The 22,790-nt window shown below is 38.5% G+C and overlaps 1 protein-coding gene across 5 annotated transcripts in view; it reads left to right on the forward strand.

Annotated features, from left to right (window-relative positions):
• The window catches only part of BBS9 (Bardet-Biedl syndrome 9), a 222,502-nt gene that overhangs the window by 38,658 nt on the left and 161,054 nt on the right, over positions 1-22,790 (forward strand). For all 5 annotated transcript variants that reach the window (XM_083468777.1, XM_083468776.1, XM_083468774.1 and 2 more), the window contains 7 exons: positions 2,575-2,628; positions 4,698-4,794; positions 7,483-7,587; positions 11,164-11,304; positions 11,913-12,008; positions 17,504-17,676; positions 18,556-18,708. In XM_083468777.1, the coding sequence (XP_083324903.1) occupies positions 2,575-2,628; positions 4,698-4,794; positions 7,483-7,587; positions 11,164-11,304; positions 11,913-12,008; positions 17,504-17,676; positions 18,556-18,708 (819 nt within the window). The remainder of the gene's footprint in view (positions 1-2,574; positions 2,629-4,697; positions 4,795-7,482; positions 7,588-11,163; positions 11,305-11,912; positions 12,009-17,503; positions 17,677-18,555; positions 18,709-22,790) is intronic.

Here is a 22,790-nt window from a genome sequence, read left to right on the forward strand (position 1 = left end):
TGTAATAGGTCTTACAGGAAAAGGCAAGGGGTGAGAAGTTGAGAAATGGTATAGTCATGTATAGTGAGATAAGAATCCAATGTCTTTGTTCAGCCCTGGTTTTTCCATTGTTTTAAGTTTGGTAATGAGTTGTAATTCAGCAGCTTCTCTTTCCAGTCTGTTTCTGAAATTCCTTTGTAGTAAAACAGCTACTTTGAGATCTTGTATAGAATGTCCTGGGAGATTGAAGTGTTCTCCTACTGGTTTCTCTGTTTTGTGATTCTTGATGTCAGATTTATGTCCATTTATTCTTTGGCGTAAGGTTTGGCCTGTTTGTCCAATATAGAGAGCTGAAGGACACTGTTGGCATTTGATGGCATACACAATGTTAGACGATGAGCAATTAAATAGTCCCGAGATGGTATGTGTGATGTTGTTGGGGCCAGTAATGGTGTTGTCCGGGTGTATGTGGCAGCAAAGTTGGCATCTGGGTTTATTGCAGGCTCTGGTGCCAGTGTCTGTGTTAAGTCTGGTTGTGGTATTATTGTGGGTTAGGAGTTGTTTAAGATTGGGTGGCTGTCTGTAGGCAATGAAAGGTCTTCCTCCCAGAGGTTAACACAGACACTGGCACCAGAGCCTGCAATAAACCCAGATGCCAACTTTGCTGCCACATACACCCGGACAACACCATTACTGGCCCCAACAACATCACACATACCATCTCGGGACTATTTAATTGCTCATCGTCTAACATTGTGTATGCCATCAAATGCCAACAGTGTCCTTCAGCTCTCTATATTGGACAAACAGGCCAAACCTTACGCCAAAGAATAAATGGACATAAATCTGACATCAAGAATCACAAAACAGAGAAACCAGTAGGAGAACACTTCAATCTCCCAGGACATTCTATACAAGATCTCAAAGTAGCTGTTTTACTACAAAGGAATTTCAGAAACAGACTGGAAAGAGAAGCTGCTGAATTACAACTCATTACCAAACTTAAAACAATGGAAAAACCAGGGCTGAACAAAGACATTGGATTCTTATCTCACTATACATGACTATACCATTTCTCAACTTCTCACCCCTTGCCTTTTCCTGTAAGACCTATTACAGTCGTTAAGAGTCGTCAACAGGCTCTCCCAGCTATCTGCCTATCTCCCATTCCCACCACCCTTCTGAGTAACACCCCTCCCCACCTTCTCACTATATAGAAGGATCTGGCAACTTCTGTTTCAGTGTATCTGAAGAAGTGTGCATGCACACGAAAGCTCATACCAAGAACTAACTTAGTTGGTCTTTAAGGTGCTACTGGAAGGAATTTTTTTATTTTGACCATAGTCTGATATTGTATCTGAATTGAACCATTGACTGTGTTCTCTCTTGTTCTAATTTGTATGCTAAAAGAAGTTCTTTGAAATTAGTGCACCAACTGGTATGCTGTCCTAAGCACTAACTGTAAATTGTTAACTAATAATAATAATAATAATAATAATAATAATAATAATAATAATAATAATAATAATTTATTTATACCCCACCCATCTGGCTGGATTTCCCTAGCCACTCTGGGCAGCTTCCAAAAGAATATTAAAATACTGTGATACATCAAACATTAAAAGCTTCCCTAAACAGGGCTGCCTTCAGATGTCTTCTAAAAGTCTGGTAGTTGTTGTTCTCTTTGACATCTGGTGGGAGGGTGTTCCACAAGGAGGGCGCCACTACCGAGAAGGCCCTCTGCCTGGTTCCCTGTAACTTGGCTTCTCGCAGTGAGGGAACCGCCAGAAGGCCCTCGGTGCTGGACCTCAGTGTCCGGGTAGAACGATGGGGGTGGAGACGCTCCTTCAGGTATTCCTTTGGGGTAATTAAATTAAGAACTATTATGTGTGTAGATATTTTACTTAATATTTTAGCTGTTTGGCTCTTGGTTTTTGAAACGTTTTCAGTAATTTATTTCAGTAATAGGAGAAACATTTTATTCAGCAGCAAATAAGGATATTCTCTAAAATATGGCATGCGTAGTTACAATTTGAATGATTTTAAACTGCTTGTTAATGACGTATATAGACTGAGTAAGATAAAGTATTATTTATGCTCTAGAGCAGTTCACACCATTGCACTAGGTGTAAGATTGTGCCTCTTGGAAGATAAGCTCCTGTAAAACAGAATAGATTGGAATATGTTGCTTTAACTGTATTGTACAGAGCATTCTTGCCCTTTGTTTCCTCTTTTTATAGACAATTTTAAGCAAATATTTTGAAAAAATATTTGGGTGAGATCCAAGACATTAGCAAAAGTCATTTGATATGCACAAACCTATCTGTCACATAGAGTAATAGTAATAGTAATGTCACAAGAATATGACATCCATTGGATTTGGCTGTTTTACTATGCTGAGAACACAGCTCTAGTGAGTTGAATGGCTGAGTGATTGTGCTGCCGTAGTTATATATCACCCAACATTTTTGTGCATCTTAATTCTTTTATTATTGTTTTAAGAGCTGTACAGTAAGTTGAAATCTAGCCATACAATATGTGCATTCCTGTGTGATACTGATTTTGCTGTTTCTGTGTGTTTTTTCTTCTTCACAGCAAGCCATTGAGAGTGAAGTAAAAGCAGAGGTGGTTCCTTCTGTGACAGTAAAGGTATTGTGCTTCTTGGGACTTTAAGACCAAGTATAACACTCAAAAGATTTTTATATTTAGAGGGGAGTTCTAGAAAATATACAGAAGTGACTGAGATTTTGGTGATTTACATTGCTTGTGATATGCATTAAAGAAATAAAAATTAGATGTATACAGTGCTTTTTTTCTGGGGGTACGCAGGGGTACGCATACCCCTGAACATTTTGTGAATCTTTGTACTTTTGTCCATTTACTGTATTTATTTTTCCCCAATTGAACTATAAAATGGTGGTTTTCTTGAGTAAAAAATGAGAGTACCCCTAAACATTTTGTAGAAAAAAAGCACTGGATAAATACATCAAGGGTCTGTGTGTTATGGGGAAAGCTAAGAGAAATGCCTTCTGGAACTATGGAGAGGATTATGTTTAACAATCATAAACATTATCTATGGTCATGGAAGTGAGCCTCTCTGGGAAGATGCTACCTTCTTGAACCAGGACTGACTCACAGGTTGTCATCATTTGGATGCTTGCTGAGTTCCATACCCCATCAAAGGCTCAGTATGAACTCCCAGACCCACCTGGTTCCACTTCCTCCTCCTCCACTGTTGCATGTTCAGCTATCCTATTCAAGCATGCAAACAGTGACAGGTGCAAGGAGAAGAAACAGCATCTTCACTTTGCCTCAACCTCTCTCCTTTTGAGCAGTGGTGTGGATTTATCTTTAGAGAGAGTGAGAGTATACAGTAATCTTCTGTCTTCAAAAGTGAGCATAATGATTTTCAGAGAAACAATCTTTGTTGATAATTATTGTTTCAATGCAAAATACTGCAGCCAAATTATTGACATCTCGTACATGCTTTCATGGGCTTCCAGCTGAGGTTAGTGAGACTTGGTCCCAAATGTATATTGGATGACAATTGCTGGCACTGTGGTCTGCTGGTCAAATAAAAAAATGCCTAACATGGTTCCTTGAATGACTTGAAGCAGCAACTTGGTCTCCAGCTTATGAGTTTATAAATACACTCATAATGTTGCTAACAGACACACACACACACACACACACACACACACACACACACACACACAAAATGTTTTATCTAAGTACTGTAATGATGGTGGAGGCAGAAGAATCCTGAACTAGGTTGAATACCGTATTGGCCTGAATATAAGCCGCACTTCCCCCCTCATTTCTGACCGCGAAAAGTTAAAGGGCGGCTTATATTCACGACCTTATGGTAAGCAGGTAGGAGCGCAGGGCAAACAATGCTAGGAGCATGGTGAAGTGGCGCCCACCCTGTGTGTAGTCCCCCGCCCTCTTCCCCAAGGCCTGGAAGGGAGAGAGCAAGGAAGGGGAAAGGCTGCCGACAACACAGTGCAGCTCCCCCCCCCGCCCCCAGTATTCAGCCAGGAGCAACGAGGAAGGAAGTGGCTTATATTCTGGTATTTTCCCCCCCTCTCTCTCCCCGTCTCCAATTTTAAAAGTGCAGCTTATATTCGGATGCGGCTTATATTCGGGCCAATACGGTATATGCATATATGTTCTTATTTTATTTTATTTTATTTTGATACATCAGGACAATAACAACAACACAAAAAAGAAAAGAAAAATAACAAAAATAACAAAACAAAAACAATATACAGCAATAAAAAGAAATTATAAATTAGATATTGACAATAAAAGTTACAACCAACGCAACCTTAACATTTACACCACATAAATATATATAACATAATATTTTGACTTCCTTCACCCTGATACCGGCTTTTTAATTTATTTCTTTTCAACTGTATATGCATATATGTTCACTACAATGGAATTAAAGGATGTTTAGTGAATATTTTTGTTTCAAAGATTTATGGCAGAGGGAGTGGGAATTTCCCAGTGGAGCATAATATTCCAATTGCATTCTATTCATTAAAAACTCATTTTCATGTACATAATTCTTTGGAAGATCTCCAACTGATGAAAATTACAAAATAATAGCACTTCAAAAGTTGTTACTAATTTACTGTTCCTTTTTCAGTTGCAGTGTGTTCTAATTCACCTGGTATTTCCATAAATGCCTTTCTAATTTTTACTTCTAACAGATCACTGTGGAGGGCAAACAGCCGACACTTGCAAAATTATCAGTATGTGTTCAACCTCCTTTAGCTTTGACTCATGACAAATTCACCTTGAAATTAGGTAAATGTTCTAGTTTTGATCTATAGTTATTTCTGTTTTTGGTCCATTGCCTATCAAACTACTGGTACTATATTAGTATTCATTAACACGGTACTCTTTTTCTGAGACAGATACGTTTAACTTTGAGTCTATATTCTTTCTTTCTTCCCCCCCTTAAAAATAGTTCCAAGTAACAACCTGTCATGTAAATAGTGATAGGAAAGATGGAAGCTAATCACATCAGGTCCCATTATAATATATAATATATCAGTAATGGAAATTCTTAGAAATGTTTCTAAGAGGATTCTAGGACAACACCAAGGCCCACCTGCCACTGGCTAATATATATTTAAAATAATAGAACAAGTAAATGGTCTAGAATGAAGCCTGTCCTGTTCTGTATTCTGTGTTTTCTGTATTACTTGATTTGAGCGTCAGGCATTCTTAAATAGTTGACCACATCTCACTTGTTGTTGTCCTAGTGCATCCTCAGAAACACCCTTCCCGCGAGGACAGTGGTCACTTCCCTACACCAGAGAGTCAGGCTTTGGGCTTGAGAGAGAGAATGAATGAAACTTTATTTGCGTCAGCAACAAAAAAAATTGCGATATACACAGAACAAAACAAAAAGCCGATTATATAAAACACAGTTTAGGGTCCTGAATCAGCAGTCAAATAGTGGACCTTATTCTAATTGCCCCAGCTAGAAACCTTGCAACCTTTGCTTTGGGCTTGTACAGTGGTGCCTTGCAAGACGAAATTAATTCATTCCGCGAGTTTTGTCGTCTTGCAATTTTTTTCGTCTTGCGAAGCACGGTGTCAGAAAAGTTTTGGAAAAGCTTCAAAAATCACCAAAGTCTTCAAAAACCTCAAAAAAGGCTACCACACCGCGTGCTATGAGTTGCTCCTCGAAGTCAAGTCGCAACTGTATTAACGGTGTTAAGAAAAAGGAAACAAACTTGCAAGACGTTTCCATCTTGTGAAGCAAGCCCATAGGGAAAATCGTCTTGCGAAGCAGCTCAAAAAAACAAAAAACCCTTTCGTCTTGCAAGTTTTCCGTCTTGCGAGGCATTCATCTTGCGAGGTACCACTGTATTTCCCAGTTCACAAGATTAATTGCTTTTGAAACTTGGTAAGACTGTCAAAAGCAGTTTATGATATGGCACTGGGTCTTAAACAGAACAAAAACCTCATATTAGATATTCCTACACCCTTGAGTCACCTAAAGTATCTCTTTGGAATGAGGGTAATAGTGAGCGGCCCGAACACTAGTAGGAAAGAACTGGAAAGGGGGAAATGTTCAGACTATAATGGATTGGCAGAATAAATTACAAGAATATGTGGAAATGGCGGAATTGACCAACAGCCAAAGGGGCAGCTCAAGACAAGAATTTGCACAAAAATGGGATAAATATAAGAGATATGTACAAAAATATACCATATATATATATATGGCAGTATTTGATTGACCTTGGATGAAGAAATATATGAGAAATAAGAGCAACTGTCCAAATTGCTGTAAGAATGTATTAGAGAATATATAAAGAATAGATTAATAAAGGTAGGTACATTCACTATTAGAATAAAATCATACAACGGGAATTGACAGGAAGTCCAAAGTCGTTATGATACTTTTTGTTAATAATAGTATAAAAAGTAGCATAAATACAGCTGAAGCTAAAGATTCATTATTATGTAAGAAAAGATAAGTATATGGGGTTTTTTCATTTTTGGTGTACATGATTGAAATTTCTGTTTACTTTAAGAGATGTCCTATATATATGTAATGTATTGTATGACTATTAATAAAGCTTGTTACATGTTTAAAAGAAAAGAACTATGTAGGTCAATTCTGTGTAGATTGCTAGCAGAAGTTTGCAGTCCAAATATTGTCCTTTTGCTTGGAAACTTCCTACTTTGTACAGTGGTTTCAGAGTACTTTTAGAAAATGCTGCCAGGGTAGAAATGTCGCTCAGAAACTCCCTTTGGCTAGTGAGCTAATTTTCAAATAACACAGAAACTTCATGAAGTACCTCGGGGCATTCCAGCGATAACACCCAATTTGTTCATAGTTTCATGTATGTTAGATGTGAATTTCTTAGTGGCATCACAGGATTTTGTCATAGGTATTTTGCCTGTAGTACCAGAACTGAAAGTTTTGTGCAAAAGTGTTTTTAAATTCAGTTTCATTACTTCGCTTAAGCAGACTGTACTGCCTTTCATATGGTTTCACAAGGTAGTGTGCAAACAGGAAAAAGATTAAATGAGTCAGCTGTCAATAAAAACGACAACAATAAAAGTAATGACACAGCAGTGACCTGAGCAATTTTGCCAAAGAATCCTGCAAAACTGCAAGTCGTGTATTGATATCTGGCAAAAAGACTATGTTGTATAGTTCTAGATATATACTTTGAGGGACATAATTATAGATGATAAGCTTGGGATACTTGTAAATCCATAGATGTAATTGCATCAAATTGTCCAGGAGGCCAGAAAACTAATGTACTAGAATTAGATGGCTCAAGAGGCTGATTGCTAGGCTTCTATGGTGTTTCTGTGGGAATTAAGGAATTTAAATATGTATTGTTTATAGATGGATAGCACTGCATGTGATCTATAATTCAATTACTATTTCCTTAGAAATGGTTTTGTAGAGTTACACGAAGTCTTCCCCCCAGTTGACCTTTTTGTCTTTATCTGTGTTTACAGAGTCATCTGTATCTAAAACAGTGGTACTCTCTGCCTTTCTAAAGGGGAATATCTCACCAGCAGATCTGGAAGGTACTGCTCTAGCTTCATATAACACAGCAACAGGTAAATATTATGAAAATTTGAATAAACGGGGAGGGGTGGCAGTGAGTGTTTAAGTTTTTAATTGTGATTGTTAAACTTGCATTTCAAAATACATTATTCTGTGTAACACCATTAATTTGTCTTAGTGTGTTTGTAGAAGCAACTGTTACTAGCTTCCACCTACAACTGAAGTATCAATTTTCTTCAAACATGAACTGGAAAAGACCACCTTTAAGGGTTAGAAGTTAATTACACCTTTAGCACTTTTGATGAAAGTGGAGCAATCCAGAAATATGTTTTATCAATATTGTTGTTCACTCCTGCACAGAACCAGAGGGTTAAACGGTTGTGAAGTCTGGTTATTCCCTTACGCTGCACTGCATTTTGGCTGAGCAATAGCACTTAAGATGCTTTGGAAGCGAAGCATTCCTCAGACAACAATGAAGCCACTGTATTAAAATTATCTGCTTATTTCACAATGTTTATTTCAGCTGTACTCTGGGAGATGGTGCTCTAACACATGTTGTTACCCATAAAAGGAAGTTTTGCTAATCACATTCTGTGACTGATGTGAAAATTATCTGTTAGTTTAAGGGAGAATCACTCTGTTAAGTGCCAAGCTAAGGCACAAACTTAAAACACAAGGAAGTTGCACCTTCTTTATAATGATATATTTTTGCCATTTTAAGCAAAGCTGCATGGTGATACGAGATAATAAATTATAGCTGTGGCTTTTACAACACTTGTCTAACAACCAAAATAGGTGCAATTCATAATTAAAACATCATGCAAGTCGACATCCGCTCACACAGAGGAGCCTTTCCTGTCTTCTTTTCCTTCCCTCTGCAATCCCCTGTGCACCTCAAAAATCTGTTCCAGAGAATTGGCGGACCCTTTGGAGCAGATCTAGGGGGCATGAGGGGAGGGCTGGAGAGGAGAAATGTTGCAGAAGCAGACTGATGTTACTGGCTATTAACATAAAAATTGCTGCAATCAACATTTTGAGAATCGGAAACTGAAAATAAGCTGTCTACTTCTGTAATAGACATTGAGTCTTAAAAATGACGTCAGATAATGAATAGTTTATGAAACTGATCATGGAGAGCACTATTATTTTTGTTGCCACACATCTCGGAAATAAGACCAGGTTTGTAAAATGTCTATCTCTGACCTTTAGCCACCAGACAAAATAGAGATAGTATAGTAGAGCAGAGGTTGGCAACCTAAGGCCCATGGGCCGGAAGGGGTCCATGAGGGTTGCTTAACCGGCCCATGAGCCACTCCCGAATTGCAGACTCTCTTCTGCAGCTCTGGAAATCGTGTCTGCACATGTCCGCGGCGCCAGAAAACACTTCTGTGCAAGCCTAGAAGCCGGAAAACGCTTCTGCGCAGGCTCGATTTTGGGCATCTGGGCACGCGCAGAAGTGATTTCCGGTGCCACGGACATGTGCAGACACGATTGCTGGTGTTGCGCTGTGCCAGTCTGGCCCACGGAGGATCTCCGCGGGAGTGATCAGGCCCGTGCCCGGTAAACCTTGCCGACCCCTGTAGTAGAGTATAGGCAGGCCCCCATTTACGTGCTTTCAATATGTGTGCATTGTACTGAACCCGGCAGTGACCGGAAACGTCATAAAGACATCACTGAAATGTCGCTAAAAGGGTGGAGTGGGGACAGGGGGGCGTAACAGGGTGTTTGCAGGCTTTTCCAGTGGGTTTCAATTATATGCAATTTCACTGGCTCACACAGTGCCTCGGAACGTAACCCCCACATACATGGGGGGCTGCCTGTAGCAAAAATGATTTGATCCCTATACTGCTTTAGGTACCATCCCTCATTTGCCAATCTCTAGTTAGACACCTAGAATACCTAATTGTTCACAAGCTATAGAGAGCAATCACACGGTGACCTTTCTGGGTCACAGGCATGCCATTGGTAGTACAGACAGAATCATTAATAAATTAAGATATCTCACCAACATGCCATAAAACATTTTTTCCACTTCAGGTAGCCCTTTAACTAACGCTGCTGGATATTTCAGTGGGACCTACACTGTTGTGTTTGGTTCTTAACTTATCTTCCTCCTGGCATGGGTACTCCATAGTCCTCTTCCTTTCTCTTTGCTTTCCTTCATCATATTCTCAGCTTTCTGTCCAATATTTTATGTTACATGTTTCTTAGAGGTGGTGGAGGAGCAGCATAGCCTACATCTTACTTAAGGAAGCTAGGCTTCTCTTTCATTCTCAGTTATTAGATTTTTTCTGAATTTCTGTTATTAGTTGTATTTTGTTCTTTTCTTTCTCTCTTGCTTTCACTGATGTTATGGTAGATCTCAACCCAGAGGGTAAGTGAATGATAGGCTGAATCAAAATCAAAATTAGTGATAGTTGTTATTTTAAAGTAAAAACGTATATATGTGAGCTGCTGGTTGGCCCTTTAGAAGTGACTTCAAAAATACTTTGATGATACTCTGTTCCACTACAGATGCCAATTAGCTTAGCAACACTAAGATGGCTCTGTCACCAAATACCATTGTTGCAACTTTAAAAAGGGGTAACTGCTTGTTTCTTGTACATTCAAATTTCAATTGAATTTTCTGATTCCCCCCTCCCCTCTTCATTTCATGACATTTGACCCCACTGTTTGTATATGCCTGTGAACTGCTACTGAAATAAGGTGCTACTGGAATCCTTATTGTGTTTGCTGGCATGAGTAACCAAATGTTAAGTCTATTGTGATGTTAATTTCCTTTAGGGATATTGTAGCCATTTAATTATTCATACGCAAATATAATAAAATCCAGGTTAGCCTGTAATTGTCAATTAGAAGTGTGATAACTTGTGGACTTTCATTGCTTGGGTCAGTGCAAATGTAGCATTGGATCAAGGGATGCAATAGTGTCAAAATGTATCACTTTATTTTCAATTATATAATTGAATGGTTGTCACTCGCGGGAAAGAATATGACCCCACTGCCTTGGTGACCCATGTTCTAGGGGAAAAACAGATTTTATTCCTCTCTGAATGGTGTGGACCATTGCAGTCCATTTACTGACTTGCTTGCTTGCTTGTACGCGTGTGTGCGTGCTTGTATTTTTACATAGTTCTGGTACAGTTATACAACTAATGAAATTCCAATTAAAATGATTAACTGGTTATTGATCATTACATATTTTACTTTTTATTGATATTTTACAATCTGCATGAATGATTTTGTTTTTATATCTGACTGCTGATGAAAGTTAACAAACCAAAATAAGAGCTATTTGAGAAAAATTACTGAACTCCTGTTCAAAGTTCTTCAGATGCTTAGCATAATGCCAGGAAATTGCTGTGTATTTTGAGGTCAGAAGATTAATATTTAAGAAAATATCTCTTGCAATCTTGCTTCCTTTTTAAAGACAGAGGTTATTTTAATATTTGGGGTTTTTGTTATTGCATTTTTTTCCTTGTTGCAGATTTTCATTTATATGATATGTTTATATGATATGTATGATCCTGCAGATCTTTTATTTTCAGTAGTTGCCCTAAACTAAGCCTTGTACCTAATCTCAGTATATTTAGACTTAACAATTACAAGACACACATGATTTGTTTCAGGTGCACCAAGAGTTTCCCAGTGCAAATTTCGATTACCATTGCGGTTAGTTTGCTCTCCAGCTCATCCTTCAAAGACAGCAAGCCAGAAGTTAACTATTGATACCAACAAGCCTCCAGTCAGCCTTGTTACCCTTTTCCCAGGTAGACCTTCAGTTAAGGATGCCCCTCTGACATGATTGATTTACCTAGAATGCTTGAGTAATGAGCCATTTATTATCTAAAAGCTTAAATGAAAGAAACATTGGTTTCTCAATGTAGTTTGTACATTTAGAATTTTATCAAAACCCACTTAAGTTTTGCTAGCTTTATTATTGTTTTACCACATGGAAGGTTTTTATGTGAAATTCTTATCACACAGTACCCAAATGATTTATATTGATATATTTTGCTTCTAATATATGCACCATTTAAATAACTAAATGCTGGTCAATTTGGTTTGCTGTGGATATGATGGGAATCCACACATGGGAATCCAATCCATTGTATAGAGTTTATGGTCTGGGTTAGATTCAATTTATATAACAACGGATAGTTGTAAAACCAGCATGAATGTTTGTATCTGATAGATAAAGGGACTTTGTGGTCCAGTGACGTAATGTATAAGAAACAATGCATTGGCACATTCTCACCCAAAATTATTTGCAATATGAAGTCTATTGTAAACTTGAAATCTAAGTAGATTTATGGGTGCAGTGTTAACGGCATGGACAAATTGTGTAAATTATACATTTCATTTCATTTCATTTCAGACTTTGCTGATCAGGCTGATGAAGACCAGCTAAATGCTTTAGGATTTCAGTTATTAGGTGGCTCCCGAGTCACATTACTTGCTTCAAAAACATCGCGTAAGTATCTTGTTGAACTGAAGTTAATGGATGAGATCTTCACATGATAGAGTTTGTGCAATATTTTTGTCCACAGTGTGACAGGGGTGGGTGTCAACAGTAAATCACATGGAATAAGCGAAGTTAACTCTTTGTTAGAAGATAAAAGGTCTGCTCACAAGTGCCAGGCCTAATGAGCATTGCAACTCTTGTCCCTATGAGGCAGTTGTGGAGTCTAAAGGTCCCCAGCTTCCCACAGTTGCATTGGTCTCCCCATTCCCCCTGGTCTTCCTCAAGCAATTGGGTGCCACAGGCATACTTGTCTTTGCTCCTCCCTCTTCATACATCTTTTGGTTCTGGAGGACCAGGAGGAGGGGAGCTTGTCGCAGCATTAGGGAGAGACATCCTGTCTTCTTCACCAGCCTGACTCATCTCTGCCTCTTAGCCTCCCTCCTCTTTTGCTTCTGATTCAGGACTTCTTTCTGCCACAGATGGTCCCTGTTCACTAAATCCTGTGCAGCTTTTCAGTTATTGGCTTCTGAGGATGTTGGCAAGAAGCTTGGTTCAGCTTGTGTGCTAGGCTTGTATGCTAGGCTTTTGTCCTAGATGGCTTGTTAAATCTAGTAGGGAAGCAATATCAGGCTGGGTCCACGAGCTTGTAATTGTGTCATTGAGAAGTTGGTTACAGCTTTTTTAAAAAAGAAGCCATAATTCAACAATCCTGAAGAAGCATTATTATTAATCAATGGTATTTGGCCATTGTTTCATGACTGAATTCCAACTATTTGGTTCCTCCTTCTCTTTCCCTTCTCTCATTCCTGCCTTCTTTGTTGTTGTTGTTGTTGTTGTTGTTGTTGTTGTTGAATTTATATGCCACTTTCCCCCCATTTGGTGGGCCTCAAAGCAGTCGACAGAAAATAAAAAAGCAAAACTAAAACAAAACATACAAATTAACAAGTCATTACTGGTACCGCGACAGGGTGAGCTCCCGTTGCTCGGTCCCAGCTCCTGCCAACCTAGCAGTTCGAAAGCACATAAAAGTGCAAGTAGATAAATAGGTACCGCTCCAGCGGGAAGGTAAATGGTGTTTCTGTGCGCTGCTCTGATTCGCCAGAAGCGGCTTAGTCATGCTGGCCACATGACCCGGAAGCTGTACGCCAGCTCCCTTAGCCAGTAAAGCGAGATGGGCGCTGTAACCCCAGAGTCAGTCATGACTGGACCTAATGGTCAGGGGTCCCTTTACCTTTACCTTGCCAGTAATAAAACTGTAGAACATCCATAATAAAACAAGAACCAGAAACCTTACTTGATTGTCTGTTTCAAAATATGAAAAATATGCTTTTGAAAGACAATACATTTAAAATCATTGTGGTGTACTGTTAACTAGTAATTGAAACTAGGGTTTGAAGTTTGTTTTAAATCTGTGGTCTATGTAAACCAGTTTAAAGTGTGCAGATTGAGTCGTCAGGAGTAGCTGGTGCCGTGGGATGGTGCCATGTTGCTGCCGTCCTGACAGTGGCCTCTTTGCTACTTACTGGGATGGCGTCAGGACTGTGTGGGTGCACCAGTGGAACCAATCCAGTCGTCCTGAGCCTCGGGCCTTTCAGCTCGTTGTTTAGATTCTAGAATGCTGTGAAGAATTATCTAAGTTTGGTGGCATGAGCTTTCCTCTATTCACACGGATGTCAAGAATTCTTAAGCTGTAAAAGACCTTAATATCTTTCACCATAAATCCTGTGATGGGAAACATCTGGACAAGTAGTTATTCAGTGACTCTCATGGTATCAATTAGTTTACTTTTTGCAGGCTTCATTTTTGTTTGTGTTTGGTTGTGTGAACATTCTTTGAGTGTTGTATGATAATTTTTAATATTTGTTTGACAGTAAAAAAATTTAAACAGTTGAAGTAACTGGAACATTCCATAACAAAGATCTGAGAAGACTTGTAATTTTTTTTGTAAATAGTTTTACGTGTAAGCTAAAATTAGAATTGGTTATTTGGATTCTTGTTTTACAGAATTGGTAGCTTAAATGATATACATGTGCAAACAAGATCTCAGCTGATGGGAATAAGTGTTCATTTATTAATGAAAGGAAAAGAAGCTTTAAGTATCCCACCAGAGGCATTGGCTAGCTGAAGTGTATTGTAACCTTTTAGCTTGAACAGGGAGCTTTATCTTCCCATCTTTTCTCCCACTAATAATTTTCTTTTCCATTTGGGTTTGTTTATTTATAGACCTGGCTTGATGCTTGCTGTCTCAGTATAAGCTTTCCCACAGTACAGATGCTTGAAGCATACCCTAGTGTTTGATGCAATAGTGTCTAGAAACTGCTGCACCATAAAACCCGTGTACCCATGCTTCTACTTTACTCTTTTACCATCTGGGATTCTGTAAAGATTACTGTTGGGAGAATAATTTACATTTGACACGAAGTTCATAGTATTGTAGAATTGGAAGGTACCTTGAGGTTGATGTAGTCCAACTCCCAAACCAGAAAGCAAGTCTCATATTGAATGTAAATTTCCACGAGCAGATGGACAAAACTCAGTTATAAATTACAACTGTCTCAGAAATAATTATATCCCATGCCCATTAGGGCTTTTATGTGGCTTTTGGGTGAGAGATTGACTCCTACGCTCACAAGTTGTTTAACCGTGTCAGAGATCCCAGGAGCTGACAACTTTTTGGTTTCTTGACACAAATAACTGTTTACTAAAATTCTTGAAAAATATGCCCCTTCATCCAACTTTCAATAAGTATTTCATTGCTGAGAAGGGTGATTTATGGGTGCTTGTGGCATTCATAATATCCCGTAGGTTCTTAAAAACAATTAGCTGCGCTCAGTATTAAGCATGGTTTGGGCTTACACAAACATGACTTAGAATGCTTGAACAGCTAGTGTGCATCTGTCCTTCTGTATAAAATTTAATATTTAATATTTTGAGGGAAAAGCTGCTTTCCTCGAACATACCTGTTTTCATAATCTTAGAATGTAGGCCTGTAAGTAACAGATACTCTTTTGCTGTTTCCAGCAGAATTGTACAACTAAAGAACTCTATTTCATTTATATGCTATAGATTTTTTCAGAGTTTTGTTTCTCTTTGTAATAGATCAAATAAGCCATTAGTTTTATCCTAGCATTACACTTCAGTGGAGTTGTCTGCTGTATTTTCCTGCTGGTCAATACAATTTTAAAACCGCTGATGACCTCTTTTTTTTGCCTAAATTTGACTCAGGGACTAATTTTAGATGAGGGAAGTTTTGTTCAAAATGTCTGGTCATTATTCCTAGATATATTTCTAGCATAATGAAAATAAGATGGTATGTTATCATTAACAAATGGTTTTCAGCTTTTAAAAGGACATGCTTTTATATGAAACCTGCCTATTTTCCTTGTGTACTGTAAATATAATTTGTCATTGTCCCATCTATGAAATGCATTTTCTGGGAACTGTGCCAGTAGAAATGTTATACAATCTTGGATTGCTAATCTTATGAATTGCTTAATAAGTAAAGTTATAAGCCTCATCTTTTTTAAAAATAAAAAACTTGGCCAAACTTCTAAAAAGTAGAACATTTTAAGGTTTTTTTTAAATATCCCCTCCTCATTTCCACCCTTCCTCTTATTTTTCCTCACAACTGTTCTCTTACATATTTTGAAAAGATTACTATAAACATAGCATTTTCAGAATTAGCTTGAAACTACAGTACTGTTGCTGTATACCTGGCCATTTAATTGGCCCATTTTTATTAAGGGATGATATGCGTGAAGCATCAACCACAAAACTTTTAATTTGCTTGATATAAGATGCAGAATCCCACTCCTTGGTAGCTATGATGTTTTGCTCTTTAAGATGGATATGCACTTTAGAGTCCTTTCTCTATTAAGATTCCTTGTAGTCAAATGAGATTAGAATTTTACCTGATCATAGAAAATTGCAGGGCATATTATTTTGATAGCTGAGATATGGAAAGACCTAATAAATGTTAGGTTTTAAAATCCTACCCAGAAATCTTTTTTGAGATCATCTTATGATTCTGAATGTGAGAATTCTCAATCCATTTCAGATAAATCGCGCTTGTTTCAGAGGTATGGGTCCTTTTAGCTAAATGGAAAAAGAGAGCTGCCATTTTCCAATATGGTAGCATTTTTCCAGGCTGAATTTTTAAAGCGTATTTTCCATATTGTATCCTAGCTATCAACTGAGCATACCCTGAATTGTTCAGTTTTTAATTTCAAATGTCCTGGATGTAAAATTTTGCTACTTGTTCTGAACTATTGATGTGTTAGGGTCAATGCAAACAGGTCTCCTATCTTTTAACTATGATTGAGTTTGGGAGAAACCCTTGGACACACATGGCCCTTCCTCCTGCCTCTTCAAATTTATTGAACCATGAACCATTGGTTAGCATTAACAAGAACCATTTTAAGTTGGAAATCAGAGCTTGAAATCCATGTGAACTAACAACTTCCAAAGAAGTGTTTTTGTTACATAATAAATAAACAAATTAATTAAATTTCTATACCACCCTACATCCGAAGATCACAGAGCGGTTTACAGTATAAAAATACAACAATGCACTCCATAATAACAAACAAAAACAATATCCCCTAGCTTAAAAGGCCCCCTTTTTTTAATTAGCCAAAGGACTGGGAGGAGAGGAATGTTTTTGCCTGGTGCCTATATCACAGAGAATCTTGTGGCACCTTAAAATTAGGAATTCTTATTGCAATAGGCTTTTGTAGGCTAGTGTTCACTTCATCACATGCATTAACTATTGCCCTCTGTTGACAGATGTGTGTGTATGTGTGAAGTCACTCCTGAACGATAATGATGGAATGGAAGTACCCCTGGTTCGTGAAAAAACCCAATGCTTGTTTACCTGATTCCTGAAAGCAGGAAATATTAAAAGAGGTTTCATTCTCTAGCTTGCTACTGGAGAATGTCCCCAGAATTTGGAGCAAGGAAGGAAGGCAGAATTGCAGCAGGCATCTCAGTGTAATTGACAACAGTGAATTCCATAAAGCATGTTTGTAATTGTGATAATTGTGACACAGAATTCCCACCATATTGCTGAAAAAGTGTTTAAATACGGTATTTAAATTGATGCTATTGGTGGAAGAGATGGGGGAAGGGGAACTATTAAACATGCAAAGTTATGAACACAGAATTTTTTTTCGCAGGTGGAATCCAGAAATACTATATTCATTAAACTAATAATAATATTAATAGTAATAATAATAATAATAGCAACAACGTAAGTAGAACTGTTATCAAGTATGGCTGTATGTACATGTGCACCTCACCTTTATGCTCTGCTCCTATAGTCTTCAGTTTTTATATATATATATATATATATATATATATATATATATATATATATATATATTCTTGTTTGTCTTTTTCTGTCTTGTGTATAACTAAATTCATTTTTTTTAAAAAGTGGCCCTACTTAGTAACTCATAGTGAATCAGCTACTAATTTTTATTTTGTTTTTCATTTTCATTTTCAAGAGCGCTACAGAATTCAAAGTGAGCAGTTAGAAGACCTTTGGCTAATTGTGAAAGAACTCACTGTGCGTCTTGAAGAACATTTTAGGAAACAAAACTGCAAAGACTTTGCATGTACTTTTTCTGGCCCAATCCCCTTACAAGAATATTTTGAAGTAATCGATCATCATTTTGAGGTATGCATATTAACATTTGTGATTTTGTAATGAAATTTGGCTGGGGACTTTTTCAGTTGTTACTTTGAGCTGTTGCAATTGTTTAAACTTAAAGAAGTGTTTTTTACACAGGCTGCATTTTTATAAACCAGTGCATTTATAGGGGCTGCAGTCATGGTGTGTAGGCTCATGGTGACCCATCTTCAAGCCCTTAATGGCTTTGTATATGTTTTTATAAAGTGGAATGGAGATTATGTCAGGGCTGTTTGGGCTGTGAAAGTCAGCATCTCATTTCTAATAATCTTTGCCAAACCAATAGTATATTAACATATTCTTCAAAACTCTTAGGCACACTTGGCACAGTCATTATAGACAGGAAAATGAGTTGTTTTGATATTGGATTGACATTTGATATATATTAAAAATTGCCCTCCCCTAAAAATAAAAATCTATTCCTAAAACAGTGCTTTAAACATTTTAAAATACTGTGCCTGATTTCTGCCGCAGCTAGTAAAATATCATTGAGCATATGTGCTGCAGATCCAGTGTACTGAAATAATTCATAACCTGCTGATGACGAGATAATTTCACCTCTGTCATGAAAACCCATGGTAAGATTATCATGCATTACAGCAGATTGCCTTCACTGTCAACAATTATTTTCAATTTTGGTAATACCTGGCATTATTCTAGCCTGTTAGTTGATCTGATGATGAGTGTGAAATTACCGATCTTCAGACTGACTACCTTACCATAGAAAAGCACTCTACGAATCACTACAGTAAAACTTCCAGAAATGCGGTTGTTCTCCACCTGTTTGTTATAAATGTGTCATGTGAAAATATTATTGCATTTTGGAATATTTTTAACTTTTTCCTTCAAAAACCTGCTTAATTGTAGCTGCGCTTGAATGCTGTTAAATATGAGCAACTATTATCTGAAAGAGCCGTACAGTTTAGAGCTATTGAACGACGACTGCTGACTCGGTTTAAAGATAAAACCCAAGCTCCTCTGCAACATCTGGACACCTTGTTAGAGGGAACTTACAGACAGGTCAGTATAGTTGGGTTATGAGCCTGACTCTTTAATGTCTTCCCCCACACTAAACACATAGTTTTAAAATACATAAGCGATACCTTCCTGGTTACATTTACCAGCTGAGAGACCATGGAACAGTAATTTGTTTAACCTAATATTCCCTGCAACTTTCCAGATGATCTGCAGTGGTTTTTATTTGATCTTCAGATACTGAATTGCTACTCTGAGCTCTCGCAAACTTTGACAGTGCATCATTCTTTCCGAGCTGAAATAGTTATGTGAAAATATTTTATAGTTCAGAGCTCATGTAAACATTTATGGTATACTGTAAACTGATGGAATGGTTTAACTGATGTAACATCCACAACAAAATAATCTTGAGACGAACAGTCTCCTTTTGCAAATGTATTTACATCCTGGGTCTTTCAAAGGCAATAGCTGAAGTAATTGAAAGCAAATCAACTGATATACTGTTGCAAGATGGAATACAGTTTGAGTTTCTGCCTCAGTAAAGAACATAAGAGTGTTACCGTATCAGACTATAGTTTAATCTCATTTCCGGTGGAGGGCAGCTAGGAACTTTTGGGAAATCCAGAAGCAGGGCATGAAAGCATTAGACCTTTTCTGTTGTTACTCCCCAGCAACTGTTACTCATTGGCATTCTGCCTATGAACCTGGAATGCATATAACAAATCATGACCAATAAGTATTGATAGACTCCTTCTCTATGAACTTGTCTATTGCACTTTTAAAGCCAACTAAACTGGTAGCTATCACCATTTGTGTGGTAGCAAAGACTCTCCTCCCTGAAAGAGAGGGGAGGGGTTGTGGTCGGGGCCCGAGCTCCGGCTAGCAGGGGGCGTGGCCCCCTGCCGCCCGCTCGCCTGGCTGGCGCTCACGCCCCCTCGGTGGCCATCCAACCAGGAGCCACGGAGGGGGCGTGTTCAGCAGCATTTTGCTGCAGCGGCAGCCTTCCCCGGCCTCATTCTTCCTTCGCCCATCGCGAGTCACCCACCCTCCACTCCCTTTTAGTTAGGGCTTAGGTTTTTGGCCTTGCTATGGACCTTAGGTTGGTCGCCCTGGTTGTCTAGGGGGCCTGGTAGGAGTTTTTCCATTTGGCATTAGGCTTTTTGGTTTTTTCGCCTACCTCGTAGCAATCGTCACAACTTTTGTGGTATTGGTGGGTAGGTTAGGCATTGGAATAATGTGTTGCGGTGTGTGGAAGTGCTAGGTGTGGCCATCGCCTATGCCTTCAATTTTTAGGGGTATTCCGTTAAAGGAATCTGGGGGTCGTGTATTCCGTCCGATGCCTGCTTGGCGGGAGGCCTTGGCACGACCCTCGGTGACAGCAGGGGTGAGCCTATAGTTGGATTAGCATCAACAGGCTCCACCTACTGGTGAATAACCCACTTGTTTCGATCCAATGCCTAAGCCAATACCTTTTCAATTGCTGTAACCAATAAAGTTGTGGCCTTTTTTAGCCCATTAACCTTATATCCCGTGTCCTCGTGTCTTTATTTCACTTCGCCTGGGTCGGGTCCTCGAACCACAAACTCATGTTTAAAAAAAGTTATTTATTTATTAGAAGGTTTATAAGCTGCTTAATCAGGAGCTTTCTAAGCAATGCACAAATAAAATTGTAAATAAAACACAGCTAAAATCTACAAAACAATTTTAAAAAACAAACATACAAATAGTCATCACAATTAAAACATAAATCAGCCAAACTTTAAAAACAAATATAAATAACTAACTTACATGAATGTGTAACCTGAAGCGTATGTAACCTGAAGTGTATGTACCCGAGGTATACCACTGTATCTCCTTACTCCACACCATACATAATTGTATAGACCTCTACAATGTCATCCTCGTTCCATTTTTCTAAAATAAAATCCCCCCCCCCCCAAATAGTATTTCCTTGAATTAGAGTTCCTCCAGTCCCGTGATAACATTAATTGCTCCTTCCATTCAGCATGCAACACAGAACTGCAGGGAGCTTCCCAGGGACGAATAGGTCACTCTCTTCTTCCATGGGTAGCTCACTTTACTTCCATGTTTTGGTATATGAAAGGAGCTCCCTTTTTTTCACAGCACAGGAGCATTTTGAGCTGTTCATGGAATACGAGAGTGATGTCTTCCTTCATGTGCAGCTCAGCAGTGGGACTTAGTGCAATTCCCTTCTTGCTGCTGATCTGATCTGTAATCTCCAATCAGCTGAGCTGGGGGAAGGGTAGGAAGATTGCACACTGTTGTAATGTGATCTTGCAGTTTGATAAAATAATTGTCAATAAGCTTAGATCAGTACTTAATTCTGTATTTGGATTTCTATGGGAATAGGGAAGTAAGAAAGTTCAGGTGATTGTATGCTTTCTCCAGATGTCCAACTCCATAAAAATGTTAGGTCATGTTGAGTTTTCTTTCAATGTTAAGGACATTTCTTTCTATGAAGAGTAAAATTGGCATTCAGTTAATAAGATGCATCTACTGGTTGTTTTTATTTTTATGAAATGCAAAGTTTCATGTTGCCTAGGTTCTTAATATTGGGAATGTTCCAGGCCCCCCCATACAGCCTTGAGCACAATGTATTTTTTATTTTCATTAGCTTTAGGGAGTCATAATCAAATTGCAACTTCTTTCTTCCAGTCTTAAGTGCTTCAGGTATTTAGAAATCCATATATCTTCAGTTATCAAACTTGCTTAATAACTGGAGCAATGGCTTTTCTCAAATAATAATTCACTTGGAAGTTCTAGCTTGCAGAAATGACTTCACTTGGTTCCATTTCAGAAATATATTCAAGCAATAGCATTTGCATCTGTAAGTAGGATAGATCATCCTGTTTCCTTTTATAGGAAGCCAAGGATGTAGCTGAGCTGTATCATATTTATCAGCTTTAGAGGCTTGTCCTAGAAAGGAAATTGGAACAGTGTGCCAACTTGATTGGTTTACTTTCACAAAAGGGCCTTGTATTGGCAATGCAGCTGTCTTGAAAAAAAAAAAAAACCATTGGCATTGTAAAGCACTTAATGTAGCCCGTGTTCTTTTAGACACCCCAAAACTCTAGGTTTGTAATGCAGTTCTTCCCTTTTAAAATCAGAACTGTAGAACATAATTTCCTTTGCATATTTTTGCCTATATACAAGGGATGAATACATTTCTTTAAATAATTATCCTGTTTTGATATATGGCACAGACATGAAGATAGTGTCATTTATTTGTATTTGTACTTTCTTACATTAATCTCCTGCATTCCCCCCCACCCCATGAAACCCATAGCAAAAGTATTTCTCATTTTTGAAAGAGAGGGGGGAAGTGTTGGTCTGTGAAGACCACATACTGTAGTGAGGATGTTTTATTGAGCAACGAGATACCTGCATAAAAAACAGGCAAAAACCTTGGTTGAAAACCTTCTGTGAATGGTAAAGCTCCACTGAGATCCAGTGGAAGCTTCTGCTGGAATAAGGGTGTGGTGGGTTTTCACCAGCTGCCTTCTCCCTGTGCTCCCTCCAGAACAGTGTGGAAGATGGTCTTAGGGTCTGCAAGGAGGAAAATGAGCAAAATTCACCTCCCCCCCTCCAACCTGTAGAATAATCGTTTGGGTATCATTCGACACACAGGAAGTGAAACGCCTTTTAAAAACTGAAATAGATTAATCATTTATGCTGCAATCCTATCCAAATTTATCTGGGAATACATCCTATTGAACTCAATGGGCTGACTTTAGAGTAGCTGTTTTATAGGATTGTGTTATTAGTAATTCCAATTGCTTCATTTTAAAAATGCGTTTTCCTTCTTGACATCTGGTTCTCCTTCAAAAACTACTGTTGCTTTATTCTTTCATAAGAGCCATTGTTATTTCCCATTGTATTGCTTAAAGGTAAAGGGACCCCTGACTGTTGGTTCCAGTCGTGACCGACCCTGGGGTTGCGGCGCTCATCTCGCTCTATTGGCCAAGGGAGCCGGCGTTTGTCTGCAGACAGCTTCTGGGTCATGTGGCCAGCATGACTAAGCCGCTTCTGGTGAACCAGAGCAGCACACGGAAACGCCGTTTACCTTCCTGCCAGAGCGGTACCTATTTATCTTCTTGCACTTTGAC

Source organism: Podarcis liolepis (genome assembly GCF_965112155.1).
Source record: "Podarcis liolepis genome assembly, chromosome: 12".
Taxonomy (NCBI): Eukaryota; Metazoa; Chordata; class Lepidosauria; order Squamata; family Lacertidae; genus Podarcis; species Podarcis liolepis.